Genomic DNA, 17334 nt, shown 5'->3' on the forward strand with positions numbered 1-17334 from the left:
GCTTGTGTCCTCGCGGTGTGCGCAGTGGGATGATGTTTGGATTTCAGCGCGGATCCACAAAAATGGAAAGTGTGGGAATCGTTTTTCAATCGAAATGACTATTTTAAACTTTTATTTCAATATATAAGGCTTCATATATGCAGGAGAAGTAAAATCAACAGGTGTTAACAACTGTAGTTTTTCTTTTCATCATTTTACGCGATCAATTTTAACCACTTCACATGGCTGCAAATCTCTCGTCCAAATAGCCTCTTTGTTCCACTTTCCAGCGTCACAACAGGCTAATATAAAGTTATGAATGTGGCCATAACCGCAAATGACCATCAATTCAACACTTAGGCACCAAACAGGGCACAGTCACATTTCTTCCTATAGGCTACCTCATGCAACTGTTGCACACATTCATTGCGTATTCGTGGTTACTGTAGAATCCTATATAAGTTAAGCCAACCAGGTTCAGCTTACGTTCAAATACCCCCCCCCCCCCCCATTACCCCAAAAAGCGTCTTTATGCAAAACATGTGTAGGGACTTCAATAAATGAAAGCACGGCTCCTAACCGCATCCTACTTATTTTGATTTTCATGTGGTTTTCATGTATTGTCCAACTTAGTAAATATGGCCAGTCTCATATTTCAAATGTCACAAGTCTCTGACGACTTGCAATTTGAACATGAAAAAGCAGCAGAGGCAAACAGCTAGTAAAAAAAAAAAGAAAGACAGAAAAAAGGTGGAAACTGTCTAACTTGAGTCACATTAAACTCATAATAGATCAAAAGAAAGAAAAAGCTTTTTTTTAAAAAAAAAATAATAATAATAATAATTCCATGACGGCGGATATAGCTCGACGCAGACTATAAGATGTTAGTTTTATGTCAAACCTAATAGACTATTAGACTAACTATATACAGTAGGCTTTTTAATTTACATTTCCCCATAGAAGCCACGCTCATATGAGCGTGCGCCAAGCCAGATAAACCTGTTGACGCACCACACACACACCACAAAGCAAAGAGACAACTTAATCTGCCTTTAATGTAAACAAAGGCAACTTCAAACAATATTTAAATTATCCTTTTCAAATTGAGTGTCATCCAAAAGAGGAATTTAAGTATTAAATATGAAAATGTTTCATTTCAGAGTTGCAGAACAGCATTTATAATTGTTTACTTTGCAAACGTGCGCTTGAGAAAACGTTTCCAAAGAAAGTTCATAAATTATAGAATTTTCTGATATTTATATACAAGTAGGCCTTTATTATAATTTTAGAAAATCTTATTTTTTATGCTGTTGTGATTTAGTAAAGAAATCTCTGCTAAAGAAAGAAAAACAGCTCCAAACAGCTTAAAACAAGGCTCCATACCAGAGGACTTTTACGCAAACATTTACAAGGCATTATGGCTTCAACAGTGAACAGAGGGATCCATCCGTCGCGCAGAGAAGCATGTGGGAGATTCAATTGACCGCACTCAACTTTGCCGCCGCTTGAGCTTGCCGCATACACTTCAAATTGTTGTTCTCGCTACTGACAAAACCGTTAATTCACCCAGAAACGGGAGGTCAAGTTTCAGCAGGAGCAGAGAAGAAGGGAAAAAAAGAAAGTAGCCGGCAACTTACAGGAACATTTGTGTCAGACTGCAAAGCTTTTCTACACACAAAGAGCTCTCCTAAAAATATTCAGCGAGCATCATAAACATGTAACACCTGTTGCTTTTATCTGTATGCTTGAAAAGAAATCAAAAAGGAAGTTTGAGATTTAACAGCGTCGAGACAGGTGAGTGGAGACATTTAAAAATTCATGAATTCACTCAACAAGTGTCTAAAAAATGTCTTTTTGCCGAAAAATAAGTGGTGCAAAGGGAGAAATCTGTCAACAAATTTCATAATTGCCATTTTAAAGGAGTTTTGACATAAATAAAAATCTGCTTACTTATTTTTAAGAGTACAAAATACTGAGCTGGATTTTTTTTATCTAATGTGTGACACAGAGATTTGGAAGAAGAATTTCACTGTTGTATCTGAGCTGACTGAAATCATTATTTAAATCCACACTACATGTTTAACCACTTCATTTAAAAGTGACACAACATGTAAAAACACATGCTTGTTATACAAGTACGCTGCATGCCGTTTTAATTCTTTGCTTCACCCAGACAGAATGAAACAAGCACTAGTGGGACGAGGTGCAGCAAAATCCACAATGAGAAAGGGTGGATTATGGGCTCAGGCCTGCACAGCACCTGTGGGGAGTGGCTGGTGAATCTTTCCCCAAATAACCCAGAAAACTCATCCCAGCAGGTCTGCAACAAGGTTGAACAGGAAAAAAAGACAACGGACCACCTGAGGCTCAAAATCCAGGAAGACCTGGCTTACCTTGAGGGGAACTGACACCTAAGTGAGTTTTTACAAGGTCATTTAGGGATGGGGTACTCCAGTTTATGTAGCATAACTGTGCAGCAAAATTCCTCAAGTGCATTTAAAGGAGCTCCCTTAAAGCCACAGTCACAGCTATGATGTGGTATATATCTGCAAGCATAAGCGCCATGCCTGAAACCAACTGATTTCCTATTGAACGTCTATCATCGTACTTAGCGTGGATTTACTTTAAAGATTGCTATTGCACTTGATCCATTTACCTCAATCACCATGCTCGCTAACAAAATGTCTGATTGTGGGGTAGAAAGACATAAAAGACATGTACTCAACCGTCCCGTCAGTGGAAATCAGTGCTGGTTTCTCTTACCCAGCCTTTCAGACTGCATGGCACTTGCTTTTCCGCCTATGGTTTTCCATTTCAAAGCCCTATGTCTCCATGTAAATACCAAAACACAGTAATCCAATCTGACCCCATTGCAAATTTTCCAGAAACTATTGGGGGGTTGTGGGGTTGACATGAGCCACACACTTATCCCACTTAACCTCTAGAGAGAAGCCACCCTAACCCCTTACAGCCCAAGATTCCCTTGGTGGAGGAATGCACCGCTTTATACAGCTCTCCTCTTAAAAGCACTGCGTCTTGAGGTCGGGCTCAATGGCAAAACCTTCTAACTTCGTGAGACTGTAAAGTCAAAGCAGCACAAAGCCGATGCCGATGTTGGGGAAGCTAAATGGACAGCAGATATCCACACTAGGGCACCTCCCTGCCCACTGCGCAGTGCAATCCCAAATTCTTTTTGATTCAAACCCAAAATACTCCCTAACCGATGCCTCTGATGAACGTAGCAGGGACATATTTACACTGTGCTAACTTGATGACAAATAACCTGAGGATCTTTCTGTTTCCCATTTAGCATTGTTTGTTTTTTAGCATGCAAAACTGGTTTCGGTAAGATTCTCAGTGCTCACAATATAAGGGGAGGGGGGGAGATGCTTATCTGCCATGTTGGCGAGTGGTGGCCTGTAAGGCAAGCTAAAGACTTTTGACACATGGTCCACATCTGAGGCATTTACCACGAGCATCTTGATCACACAGCTTGTAGCTGCAGAGAAAGCCTGAAGGCTGTTTATGGGGTTGAGCAGACAAATCTCCTGCATTATGCTCTACAGGTGGTGCATGCCACTGGACTGGTTTGTTCTAATAGTGGTGCGTACAATGTACACGTCGAAAAGCAGCTGTGCAGTCCTTACTCTATTCTACAGCTACAGGTGATAATGAGCATAGCTTGTTTTACGTGAATACGAACCATTAAGCGAGCGTTTAGTGGGCTTCTGGCCAGACAATGCAGTGCAAACTTAGTTATGAACAAAGCATGAACTCCTTTGATTTCTGACCTAAATATGGTTTCACAAACGCCTAAATGCATGTGATATTAAAATGCACAGAAGGTTTTAAATCACAGTGCAGGTTTAATTTATCGTAATGTATGGTTTCAAAAATATCCTGTGATGTCATAACTGAGACACTGATTACATGTTGATTTACGAACAAATCAGATTGTTTTTCTAAGTCAGGTCTCTCTGTTGTTTAGGGGCCTTTTAGCATTAAATTTGCCGTATTTAAATAACAGATCAAAAGCCAAACATGCCATTTTTCACCTTTCAGTTACCTCTCCCTTAACTACATGGTAGTTAAGTCAAAATTATGAGCCTGAGTCACTGTTGAACAACCTCAACCAAGGGAGGAAATGTCTCCCCAGCACACTGCCATTTTGCTTGTCAGTCTAGTCAATGCACAGCCATCAATAAACACATCCCCTAATTAACTAAAATTGTTTTTCATCAATACCTATAACTGGCCAGCACAGAAATTGATGAGAGCAAGGGTTGACTTAGCTAAAAATGCCTGACGGGGACAATTCATCGACAGGTAAAGAGTTTATCATTCCTCCTGCCAATTGACTAAAACATTGTGTTTGATTCTAGAAAGTGCATTTTACAATCTGCACCCTTTTGGGCCGATACAGCCTCAATGGATCAATTTTAACCTCACCTAAATCTTGGAGGTAAATGGTTTGCATTTAGAAAGTCATTACGCTGTCAATTGAACGTCTCCCCTCCACTCTGTGTCGGGATGTCCATAATGAAGTTTGGAGTCATTATAGTAGTTGAATATACTAATCTTGTGATGTTTCCTTTCCCTATCATGTCGTGTTAGGGCTGATGACTCTCACCAGACAATCTCCTCCATTCAGGAGCGGTGCCACCAAGTCTGTCCTTGCTTATCATTAACAATCTGCAAATAAACAGGACAGCATACATTACATCACTTGCAGCTCCATGATCAATTCCAGGAATGTCTTTGAAGCTTTGCTTAATGAACCTACACAGTGTGGCTGTTGTGTGCAGTCGGGGCATTGAGGCTTCATAACCTATGACCTTAACGCAGTTTTTCTTGATTGATAATATTGGGAGGTCAGCAAAGGAGTATATACGAATATTCAACAGAAACATGGTTGAAATGAATTGTGCTGCAGAGCCACTTGAAAGGAACTGCTTTGCCCCTTCAGTGCTGACATCTTAAAGCACATTCTTCTAGGATACTAAATGCGGAGACAGCACTGCGTGATGCTTTTACGTATCAGAAAAAACACTAGCTTGTCCCCTGTATGGTCAAAAACCACCCACCCACGTAGAGTGAGATTTTAGAGCCTGTCCAGTCAAATATACTGCCCCTTTTGATTTTGATATGCATGATCTCTGTAGATGTATAAAAGGGAAGCGCTGACAAAGTTGGCTTCATCAATCAGTAGTGTCAGCTCAGACCTTTTTATAGCCTCTTGGAGTCCCTGAGAGCCCTAACCCTGTAAAAGTTTATATAGTGTATTGACCATTCTCTACTTGCTTAGCTAATGAAGCCAGCTTGGCCACAGACACTGAAAGGCTGCCGCCGTGTCAACACTGCTTCCTATTTGATGACACCTTCCACTAAATTGAAATGTGCTGCTAATGGGGGCGAGTGTTTAAAGAAGAATAAGCCACAGTAATTGACACGGGCCTGACCTCACCCACACAAAGAGAAGGATGGAAGGCCCCACGTAGGCTGGTGGAGAGCAGCACCTTCGTCGTTCTGAGGCTTTAAGGTTTGAGTCAGTCAGATGCTGCTGTGGCTTATCAACAACTATCATGTTTATTTTCTCTAGTCAATCAATAACGCACAACACACAAGCCCATATCCTTGTGTATGTCCCCTGGGCGATGTTCTGCATATGCATGAGGACCACTCCACATTACACACATGCACACACACACAGGTGTTTTAAAAGACAAACACTTCAGGGCACTGTGACAGGTACAACTCATACCGCAATGAACAAAAAAACACGCATCTCACTTGTGCATGCAGTGCTGAATGGAAGTTCAGTTGAAGTTAATGCTGTCAGAGGCTCCCAATATGAGCCCTGAGGCATCTATGTAAAGCTCTGAACTTCAAAACTACACTACTACATATACAGGCTTCCACATATTTATAACAAGCAGTGTGCAACAAGTACATCACACCTCTTAATGTTTCAGGAGAATACTTTTCTACCACTTTGCAGATGTATCAACTGATGCAAAAGTCTAAACGGAACACGTCGTTAGGATTCAGTATAAGGGCCTGTTGCCTCTTTTCGCTCTGCATGGTCCCCCCCCCAAGGACTTTGAGATCCCCCACCGCCTTGGAGACAGACAATTGACTGAGAATTGATGGTCAATGTTTGTCCAAGGTGGCTGACTGGCCGCGGCTCTCTAGTTTACTTGTGAATTTGTGGTTAAATAGCGTCCAAAATAGCATTTAGAAAGCACTAGCGTGGTTTTGTCAGAGGCGCACATCTCTTTAGACGCTGTGGAAGTGAAGCAACATTAGTGCGCCGGACAGTGAGGCAGTGCGTGCTTATATTTGGCGTTTTAGCTGAGTATTAAGTCCATAAGCTGTATTCTTATACACGGCTTAACCGTAAATGATGCGACTGATAGTAATCCTGACCTGTAAGCTGCAATATTATAATGGATGTAGAAGCAAAAGATTATGGCAACTGCATTCTGTTTCACACAATAGAAAAAACATTTGCTCAGATAGAATTAAGAATCAAATGATCTGTGCCACCCAGTGCAGCCTGTGCAAGTGTCACTATGAAGACTACATCTGAATATTTTCCCAGAGACAGTTGTGCCGGGAAAGCGTGCTATATTTAACAGAATTGATTGGTATCATTCAAAACACAGAAGCTTTGATACAAGACTTGATCCACGCACCAGTGAACGCATCCTCACTGACTGCTGCTGCCCTTGTGTGCGCGCCAACTTGTGGCTCTAACTCTTATAAAATGCTGTTTCAAGTCAAAAATGAAAATATCCACAAGGGCTGAGGGCGCACACATCCCTGAGGCATCATCAGCTCCTCGTGTTTCATCGATATAAGATGCATTTCTTTAAAATACACAGATTCATAACTGAGTTCACATACACAGAGTCAAATGCAGATTTAAGCTGCAGTGGGAAAATAAGAGCAAATAGCGGAGTGTCTGAATATCGATGGCAGTGTCAGAAAAATAATGATCTTTGCATCCACACAGAGCCTAACAAACAAAATAAAATCAATATAAATATAAAAATCAGCAATTATTGAGGGTTTCCAGCGGCAGCATAACATTATATTAAACATTACATGAACTTATCATGGAGCGCCTCATCCCGTCACCGCTCATATTTTCCTGATTTCAAAAGAGGATGTTACAGGAAATGTTGGCTACTCGGCTTTTTTTCGGCGCTGTTAAATCTCTGGAAACTCACAACACCGCGACATGAACACTGTTAAATGATAGAATAAATGTATTTGTGGATATATAAAACAGTGCTCGTAATAATCAATGCGTAAAACTACTGCTGCGCTGTGGGACAGAGGAGGAAGTCAACAGCCCGAGCAGATCACAACATCTCGCCGACAAAGCGAGCCGGTTTCCCGGCTTGGCTTGTCTGCTCTCTCCCCTTCGCTGGGTCTCACAGACCGACCGACAGCGCAACTTCTATAACGATGTTGACATATTCACACAACACTGACTGAGGCAGGGTGGTGTTTCACGGCAAAGCCCTTTTGAGTTTCCAAACACCTTTTTATAAGTCTGAAGTCTGTCCCCTCCACCCGACCTGTTAAAACCACGCCTACGCAGCCACACAATTGGTCCGAAAGCGTCAAAGAGCCAATCAAACGGAGCGCTGCTACTCGTAACATGCAACACATCCATACAGTATGAAGCCCTATGGGCCACAGAGGCGCTAGGAAAATCACGGAGCTGGGACCTTACCACCTCTCTCTCTCTCTCTGGCCGTCAGCGGACTCCTTTCTCTGCACACGTCTTTCTCTGAAATGTGTGTGTGCGTGAAAGAGAGAGGAGGAATAAAGTGTGTGTGTGCGTGTGAGGGTGCATGTCCGGAGCAAGTAAAGGCAGGGGGATTATTCGGCGCTATCGAAATATTTCAACACGTCGCCCTCGCTGCAGGACTGAAGCCAATAAGAAGGAACGCATTTTAACAGGAATGCCGATATTGTAAACAGCAGCAGAGGAGAAAGAATGCACTGCAGTCAATTAAGTGACTCACCCAAGTTGGTTTAATTCGGCTAATGTCCGCAAGCCAGCGAGACACAGAAGGGTGTCCGATGCGCGTCAAGCTCTGAAGAAAAACGGTCTCGCAGCACTTTTGAAGAATAATGGAGAACATTTTTACATTTCTCTTTCCAGACTTTTGATCACAACGCAGCAGACGACTGAAGAGACTCCCCGGCAACTCGTGAAAATTAAGTGGATGCTTATTTCTACAGAGCTGAAGGAGGAATTTCCAAAGCTTTCCAACTTCTGATCCTTTTTTCTTTTCCCGTTTTCTATTTTGCCTCGATTTGCTCCTCTTGTTACGCAGGCTACACTGCTGGCACAAATACTGTTTCACATCCAACCAGTCGTCTATAGTTGTTGCCTGCACTTGGATGAACTTCCTGATGAGAGACCCAGTCATACAGGGATCAAGTATGGCATATCATCCGTTTATACCTCACCGGGGTCCGGAATTTGCCATGAGTGCAATGCTGGGTCACCAGCCTCCTTTCTTCCCGGCTCTGGCGCTCCCTCCCAGCGGCTCCCTCTCTCTGCCGGGCGCCCTGGGAAAGCCGATCATGGACCAGCTGATGGGAGCCGCGGAGACCGGCCTCCACTTCTCTTCGCTGGGGCACCAGGCTGCTGCCGCCCACCTCAGGCCTCTCAAGACTCTGGAGCCTGAAGAGGAGGTTGAAGACGACCCTAAAGTTCACCTGGAAGCCAAGGAGCTTTGGGAACTCTTCCACAAGAGAGGCACCGAGATGGTGATCACCAAATCCGGAAGGTGAAACTAATTTTTGTCTGTGTGTGTGTGTGTGTGTGTGTGTGTGTGTGTGTGTGTGTGTGTGTTCATCCCCAAAATGTAATATTATCATCTCACATGCAGACGCCTGTTGTGTTCACTGACAACTTATGATGAAATATACATATAGATATTTATACTTAGCCATATCTTTACAGCTCCTCTGCATTTTTAATGCAACGTCTTCTATTAGTCTAATGGGTATTAATTCAACTTAGACTGCAGCATAGATGTCTCACAATTGTCATGCAAATGTGGCATTTATCACACGACAATATGTTGCCACTACAAAATAAAAACATGACCCCAAATGAATATACAGATATATATTTCTAGCCTGATAGATGAACTGAGACAAAGCTGCGAGTGTATGTGTGTGCAAACTGAGGTCTCTGGTAAACTGCACACGTCTATTAACAGGTCTTTAATGATGAGAAATAAGTTGTGATATTAGCTATTAAAAATAATATTAATAAAAAGGGCTTATAGCTGCTGTATTGTTAATGTTAATCCCCCAGTTAGAGTAGCGTTCACGGGTCTATAGCTACGCATTTCCCCATACAGACATTTGGCTTATGATCCTGTTGTTAATTTTAATGACAAAACTTTACATGGAGGTAATATTCCAATGAAATGTCAACTTTGTGATGACGGATATTGTAGTCAGAGCTCCACACTCTCAGTGACAGTATACAAAGATGGCTGCTGTATCGTGTGTGTGTGTGTGTGTGTGTGTGTGTGTGTGTGTGTGTGTGTGTGTGTGTGTGTACGTGTGAGTGTGTGTAGGCCTTCCGAGGCATTAAAAATCAAGACACCATTCAAACAGCGTTGACGTGTTGTCTTATCAGGGATACAGTAGAAGAAGAATATATTTATTTTTGTACTCAGCTTCTTCTTCGTGGGACTGTATTTTGGCTCTTTATCTGTAGCTGATAAATTACAAACAGGCGATAGGCAACATAATATAACTTATCAAACTGATGAAAATAAAATGAAAAGCATGTATTTATGTCTATGTAAAAAAAAAAAAATCCAAATATTTTTTGAATATTTTAAGCATATTTTTATTTGCCACCACACGAGTGCTTATCATCTGTTTCCCTCTGTCACAGGCGGATGTTCCCCCCGTTCAAAGTGAGGTGCACTGGTCTGGACAAAAAGGCCAAATATATTCTCTTGATGGATATTGTTGCAGCCGACGACTGCAGGTATAAATTTCATAACTCCCGCTGGATGGTGGCGGGGAAGGCCGACCCCGAAATGCCAAAGAGGATGTACATTCACCCGGACAGTCCGGCTACTGGTGAACAGTGGATGTCAAAAGTCGTCAATTTTCACAAACTCAAGCTGACGAATAACATCTCCGACAAGCATGGATTTGTAAGTTCTACTAATGTATGTCAATTTTCCTATTTATCAACTTACCATTTTAGTAGAGAAATGTTGATGATTTTATTTGGAATTTAATTTTGTTTTATTGTGTTCTGTGGAGAACAGCCTGAGTAAGATGGCACATCATTTTAAAAACACAAAAACATTTTAAAGAAATTTTAAAAAATTGCATTATGTTGAGATGATCTTATTTTGTTGAATTATAATAATTATTAAGCAGGGTAAAAATAAGTCTGTATGTGGACATCCCTGTATCTATAACCAGCTTTATTTAATGTATTTAATATTGCACCATAAATCATTCCTATTATGTTTTTAAATTATTTGCAATTTTTAAAGCACAGTATTTTTTTTTTTTTTACAAGACTGATACAAGATGATGTGACTTCTGATTTCAAGTTATTTTAAAAAAAAAAGTGATGTAATGTGAGGATATATTCTGATGCTAATGTAACTCCCATCGTAATGTTTTGGTGCTTGTGTGTTGCAGACCATACTTAACTCGATGCACAAATATCAGCCTCGGTTTCACATTGTGAGGGCCAACGATATTCTCAAACTCCCGTACAGTACCTTCAGGACTTACGTTTTTCCTGAAACGGATTTCATTGCCGTGACTGCTTATCAGAATGACAAGGTAAGCACAATAATTGCTCACAGGCTTAAAAGGTGATATACTCTGAATATTTTACTCAAATGCAGCTTGTGTGTGTCCCATGGCCCTGTCAGACGCGCTCTCCTCGGCGTTTTTCATGCTCTGCACCATTTTGTTGTCATAAAATATGAAAGACGTCATATTTGTTGGAGCCTGTGAGAGTGCAGGATCGTAGTTGGGGGGGTGATGTTGCGAGTAAGTGTCACATTCACCAGCCTGTGGTAGGAAAGTAATAATTCTGAGGAATGTTATATACAGGTTGTCTTCCTTTTATTTAATCACGTGGAAAGGATTTGGCATGGACCCAGACTCTGTGTGTGTGTGTGTGTGTGTGTGTGTGTGTGTGTGTGTGTGTGTGTGAAACTAAAAAGGGTTGGGGGTTGAGAAATGAGGAAAAAGAAGAGGGGCAACACTGTGCGGTTGAATGGAGAAAAAGAAAGAAAGGGGGGGGCATTTTTTGGGTTGTGTCAGACTGTGCTGCGTGGTAACATTTTATTCTCTGTGAGACATAAAAATAATGAAAATCATCCCCTCGACTCTTTGATATTGTTGGGAAACCATGGCACCCTCCCCCGCCTCCCATGTGCAGTGGTAACACTGCCGGAAGTGGAGTGGGAGTAAAGTTTTGCAAAAGTTTACACAAAAAAGCAGCATGTTTCACTCTGATGGGAAAAACGTGCCAATGTAAGGACTCCTGCTCTTTGTGCGCGCGTTTGTACCCGCGTATTTATGTGCTTTTATCTGTAAAAACAAATAGTCTCAATGTTTTGTGAACTTGCAGAAATTTGAAATTAGCCCCAGCTTTGGGCTTTACTTGCAACGATAAAAGATGCATTATATAAGAACAACATAGCATTGGAAGGGAAATTTCAGTCGCTAATATTTACGCACGATTTTAATCATTTCAGATAACCCAACTGAAAATCGACCATAATCCATTTGCCAAAGGATTCCGTGACACGGGCAATGGCAGACGGGAAAAGAGGTAAGACAAGGGAGGGGACGTGCATTGCAAAAAACACCTCAGATGTCTTTACATTTATGCACGGAGGCAGACAGTGATCTCGGTGGATTAAGCCCACGTCAAAGCTCCCTCATTAACCCGCAGGGAGTGTGGCTCTTCACAGTTTCTAACCAAATAGCTTAATAGGCTATATGGGGTTCACTATAATTCTTGTAACGCTGGTGGCAACAGAAACTGGAGCAGGAATGCAGCTGTCTCCATTGCCATCTTCACTTTGTAATTCATATTCACCTTATACATTTATCCTAAATTGATTAATGCGTAAAATTGCATTGTGCTCACACTGAGACGGAGCTTTGTGCCATGACAGGATTGATAAATAAGCAGGCCTACTAAAGCAGTGACACTGTAATAGATTTCGTATCCTCACCTGCGGCGAAGGTGAGTCAGACCTATACTCAGGAGCTTTATTATTTCAGTCTGAATGAGCTTCCAACACCACTCATCGCGCCGCTGATATTGTTTCTGACCTGAGAGCTGTGATCACCGCCTGTAATAACCTGGGTACTTGTGCACAGGAAACAGCTGGCCCTGCAATCCATGCGTTCATACGAGGAGCAGCAGAAAAAGGAGAACGGCGCGTCAGACGACTCCTCTGGAGAGCAGGCTCCCTTTAAGTGCTTCGGCCAGGCCTCGTCCCCTGCCGTGTCTACCGCGGGCCCCCCACACCTGAAAGGTAAGCTGACAGACCCCACAAGTCAGTCACGGCCCCGATCGCAAGTCGTGTGTAAAGTCGTAAAATGTCTATTGTGGCAAGAATTTTTACGAGGTAATGTGTTGAAGAAGAGTTTACATTAGGGATGTTCAGCAGCGCGTGCACACAGTCCTCTGTACTGACCGGCTTATTCAGGTGAACAGTAAACCATCATGGAAACATGTTTACTCATTGGTGCAACAATAAGTCTACTCCAAAAGGGAACTGGTTGATCTGCAAAATTTAAATAAGTAAATAAATGAAAAATATAAACCAATGGCCTAAGCACGCATCCAAATATTATTGGAAAATTGGGAAATTAACACTATAGATCATATTGGTCACCAATGCGCAACCTGCAGTGCAAATATATGTCCTTTAGCTCTTTTTTTATTCCACATGTGTGAGCCGGCTGCCATATGGCTGATAATGTGAGCTATTGTTTTCATGATTCACCGATGTGCAGAAAGGCAACTGATATTCTACTCCTCCTCCTCCTCTGGCAGATTTCTGTGACAGCGATGAGGACAGCGACGATGAGAGCAAAGATGGACACATCAAAGATGGTCCGGACTCCAGCAAGATTTCAACAACCACGAAGGATGGGAAGGATCACGATGGGAGCCCAGCTAAGGGACATCCCTTTAGTAACACTGACTCTGCCAGCAGGACGCGCGACAGCGGAGCCAGGACTGAGAAAAGTCAGGCAGACTCGCGACAGAGCCCCATCACCGTCATCTCCAGCACCACCCGCTCTGGAGAAGACCTCAAGAGCCCGAGCCTGGACCAGCCCAAATCGGACGAGTGCAGGTCGATAAGCAAAGACAGTTTCATGCCTTTGACTGTTCAGACTGACAGCCCGCACACAGCCCACGGTCACTTGCATAATTTCGGATTTCCAACGGGCCTAACAGGACAACAGTTTTTCAATCACCTTGGGAGCGCGCACCCGTTTCTCTTGCACCCCAGCCAGTTCAACATGGGAGGTGCATTCTCAAACATGGCCGCGGGCATGGGGCCACTATTGGCAGCTGTGTCCACGGGAGGGGTGAGCACCATGGACACGACTAGCATGGCATCGCCTTCGCAAAGCTTGACGGGAGCGCCAGGCTTGCCATTTCATCTGCAGCAACATGTCTTGGCATCACAGGTAAAACCTGTTTTCTCGGGCCTATAGGCCTATACTGTCAGCCTCGAGTGAGGGAAGCACATGTTGGGGTGTAATGTATAACAGGCTGCAGGCCTTAGAGGCCCATGCCAGATTTAATATGTCAGATATTGAAATGTCGTTAATGATCTTGCTATCGTGTTCAGGTGTGTGTTTTTAAGCATAACTGTGAGAAAGGGAGTGTGTGCGAGTATTTATTTTGCTTTACTGCCAAGTTGGCTAATACTCAATTTTTAGTTGAGCAATTACAATTTTACTGAGTATGCCGCGTTTTCTCACCCTTCTCTTTCTCTTGGCGCTCTTCTATAGGTATCAACTATCATTCATTAAGAAAACAGATTTGAAAGACACACACTGCCACAGCTGGAGGTGTTGGGCAATCTTTTTGATTTCAGCTCATTAAGTCTGTTTTGGAGCTACAATGGCGTGTATTAAAATGCCTCAGAGAGACATTACGCTTTAATAGACAACAAAGTTGTCTTTTTCCATTTATTGTCAGTGTTAGCTGCAGCTTCTCTCGCTTGATTGCAGCATCAGACATCAGGATTTTTTATTTGCATTACAATTTTTTTTTTTGAATGGGCACCAAAGCTGTTTACATGCTGGGTGGTGAAGCTGCTGCACAATATTTTTGTTAGGACTAGATTTGTGATAACCTGTGTGAATGGAAGCACTGAAGGCACGACACACTCACTGTGCGTTTCCAAGGTTTGTTGTCTATAAGCTAAGTGCCAAACAGCGTCATCAGCAGTGTAACAATCCATTACAGTACCAACATGAGCATGTATGAAAGAAATCTTGGAGGAGAGTGACAGTACACCACAAGAACTGCCCGAAGCTGGTCACTTTAAATCACTATTTCCACGCTCTGTTCCACGAGTTTAATCCAAAACATGCAGCAGTCTGGTGAAAGAGTTTATCATCATACATTTCCCCTTGATTTTCTTCCTTCTCTTTATTTGCTTTGGCACATTTTTTTGCTATTATAGTACACAGAAGTGTATGAACTGTCTATAACATCAGCCTCGTGGCTCACACTCAGTTTCTCCATTTCTCCACAGGGCCTTGCCATGTCTCCGTTTGGCAGTTTGTTCCCCTATCCGTACACGTACATGGCAGCAGCCGCGGCAGCCTCCTCTGCTGCCTCCTCGGCGGTGCACCGGCACCCTTTCCTGAACGCAGTGCGCCCCCGACTCAGGTACAGCCCTTACTCCCTCCCCATGACGGTACCGGAAAGCACGCTGCTCACCACCACCATGCCCTCCATGGCCGGCAGCGGGGCCGAGCTGAAAGGAGACGGCATTGTCCCAGCCAGCCCCGTGTCTGGTGTCACCCTGGATTCCACATCGGAGGTGACCAGTCACTCGTCCACCATATCCTCCGGCTCGGTTTCCATGTCCCCAAAAACTTGCACGGAGAAGGACGCCGCCAATGAGCTGCAGAGCATCCAGCGCCTGGTCAGCGGACTGGACTCAAATCAGGACAGGCCACGGAGCGGGTCCCCCTAGGGATTTCTTTTTTTTTTTTTTTTTCTTTTTTTTTTTTTTATACACACACACCACCTGCTTCTCGTTTCGTTGTTGTCATGAAAAGTGAAAAGTGTTGACGGTGATGAAGACATTAACAGTAGGAGGACGCTCTCGTAGATAACATGCAGGTTTTAAAAATAAAAAAAAGACAAATAAAAAAGTTGGACGTTTTAGTTTCTGAAATGCACTTTGGTTAATACACATCTGATATGTATATTTTTCTTTTATTTTTTCCTTTTTTGTTAAATTAAACAACACTTTTTATCCTGTCATTTGAATACCATACAAGTATTGAAACTGAAAAAGTTGGCATGGGTGTGACTTACAGATTTAGGAGAAGTTGCTGCTGTGTCCTGTCTCCTAACTTTATTGTACACGAGGAGAAAATGTGTTTTAATATGCACTCTGAATTGATTTGACTTATTTGAATTCACTACCGTTTAACCTACCTTATAAAGACTGCTGTATTTTGTTGTACACTAATAATTGATCGATTGGCCAAATGTTGCATGCCCCCCTAAAAAAACCCTAACGAATGTTATTTTAACACTAAAAATTTAAACAAAAAGCATAAAAAAATATTTAGTTTGGAATATAATTAACAACATTCCCTTTGCTTAAGTTTCTTTTTAATTAGGTGAACAATTTTTAAGACAAATTTGTTTTTCTTCATGCCTTTTTGAAATCAGAACAGGCCTAATGACATGACTGGTGCTGCGGGCCCAAGCATGCGGAATATAGCCCAAATATCACACAGGCAAAGGGAAGCAGACATTTAAATATTAAAACAAAAAGAATGAAAGGTAGTATTGATTAAAAGGTGTACATAGGGATATATAAAATATTTATGTAATTATTTCATATTGTTATTGCGTGTAAATACAACGGAGTAGTTTGTTTCTAGGGATCTGTTCTTAATTTATTGTCGATATACCTGTGTAAAGATAGTTTGTGGGCTATTATCCTTTTGTTGCCATCTGCATTTATACCCCTCTTAAAAATATGGACTTAATTCCTCCCCAAATATCCACTGAGCTAGTTATTCACAATCATGTGCCATTGTATTTTCATTTGTTGTCCCTGTGTGTGAAGTGCTACTGTTTAAAAACGAATGAAAAAGCGACAACGCACTGCACCAATGGCTTGGAATAAAAAAAATATAAAAAAAAAAAATATACATATTCTTTTGAGAAGAGCAAAAGAAGTGTCGTTGAAGTGTGACAAAAGTGGACTATTTTTTTCTGTTATTAAAATACTTTGCGAAACTGATCGTACAAGTGCCGCATAATCGAAAATATGAAGGTTTCTTTTGTGTTTCTTAAATTGTCAATGGGTTATGTATTGGAGTTTTGTCTAGTTTACAACATCGACATCGTGTTCTTGAAAGTTTCAATAAAATATTGAAATGCCATTTTATTAGTGTGTGTCCCTCGCTTTTACGCATTGTGGAGGAGAAGTGCGGGAACTGTCACCTTTACGCATTTAAATGAGTTTATTGAAGGCTGGCTTTGTACGAGACATCCTGACATCTTGTAAAAAATGTTTTAGGAAAGTTTTACTCCACTTCTGTAGACTCGTGGAGATATCTGCCCACGCTGCGTTCAAAGACAATCTCAGCTTCACGGATCATACCTGGGATTCCTACCTGGACGAGGGGCCGTGCACTATAATTTAGCGTCTTTACACTGGAGTCTCGCGTCAGTGTAAAGGAGCATTAACAGCGACAGTTTTTATCATGATAATGGAAATGAAAAAATGAATTTCATTTGGAATTTATTTCTTAAAAATAAATCACATACAAGTAGTAATCTGGCCTGTATATAATCTGACGAGAGTTGTTTGGTGACATGCGCTTATCACACTGACCAAATAGTAATTTGAGGTCACCAAAAAGTGATAGCCCCCTCCGTTCACGCAAGCAGCAGTATATCTTTCCAAGTTTTGCTGCACAGTGACAGCACGCGGACCCAAATGAATCTGACAAGTCTGCATCTCCTGCTGAAGAAGTGTTGCGTGAAGCCTACAAAGACTATGAAATCCCTTGATTACCCTCCTCTATTGC

At 42.1% G+C, this 17334-nt stretch overlaps 1 protein-coding gene and 1 long non-coding RNA gene across 3 annotated transcripts in view; one reads left to right on the forward strand and one right to left on the reverse strand.

The window, feature by feature from the left end:
- The window catches only part of LOC125906014 (uncharacterized), a 52879-nt gene extending 45101 nt beyond the window's left edge, over nucleotides 1-7778 (reverse strand). The window contains exon 1 of the long non-coding RNA XR_007451731.1: nucleotides 7724-7778. This is a non-coding gene — a long non-coding RNA (uncharacterized LOC125906014). The remainder of the gene's footprint in view (nucleotides 1-7723) is intronic.
- On the forward strand, nucleotides 7648-16683 carry tbx3a (T-box transcription factor 3a). Of its 2 annotated transcripts, none has more exons than XM_049604371.1 (7): nucleotides 7648-8792; nucleotides 9923-10205; nucleotides 10693-10839; nucleotides 11766-11842; nucleotides 12400-12557; nucleotides 13082-13725; nucleotides 14805-16683. In XM_049604371.1, exons 1-7 carry the CDS (start codon nucleotides 8401-8403, stop codon nucleotides 15249-15251), a joined length of 2148 nt encoding a protein of 715 aa, XP_049460328.1. In that variant the 5' UTR covers nucleotides 7648-8400; the 3' UTR covers nucleotides 15252-16683. The 2 variants fall into 2 exon arrangements, with proteins under 2 accessions (XP_049460328.1, XP_049460329.1); XM_049604372.1 differs by having other exon boundaries at nucleotides 9923-10190.
- The last annotated feature ends 651 nt before the right edge of the window (nucleotides 16684-17334 follow it).

The sequence above is a fragment of the Epinephelus fuscoguttatus genome, linkage group LG18, assembly GCF_011397635.1.
Source record: "Epinephelus fuscoguttatus linkage group LG18, E.fuscoguttatus.final_Chr_v1".
NCBI lineage: Eukaryota > Metazoa > Chordata > Actinopteri > Perciformes > Serranidae > Epinephelus > Epinephelus fuscoguttatus.

Bases quoted from the DNA above. Each gene is read 5' to 3' on its own strand.
- tbx3a (XM_049604371.1), top strand. From the start codon at position 8,401: ATGAACTTCCTGATGAGAGACCCAGTCATACAGGGATCAAGTATGGCA. The intron at 8,793-9,922 runs GTGAAACTAATT...CCTCTGTCACAG, and splicing joins GTGATCACCAAATCCGGAAG to GCGGATGTTCCCCCCGTTCA. The intron at 12,558-13,081 runs GTAAGCTGACAG...CTCCTCTGGCAG, and splicing joins GGGCCCCCCACACCTGAAAG to ATTTCTGTGACAGCGATGAG.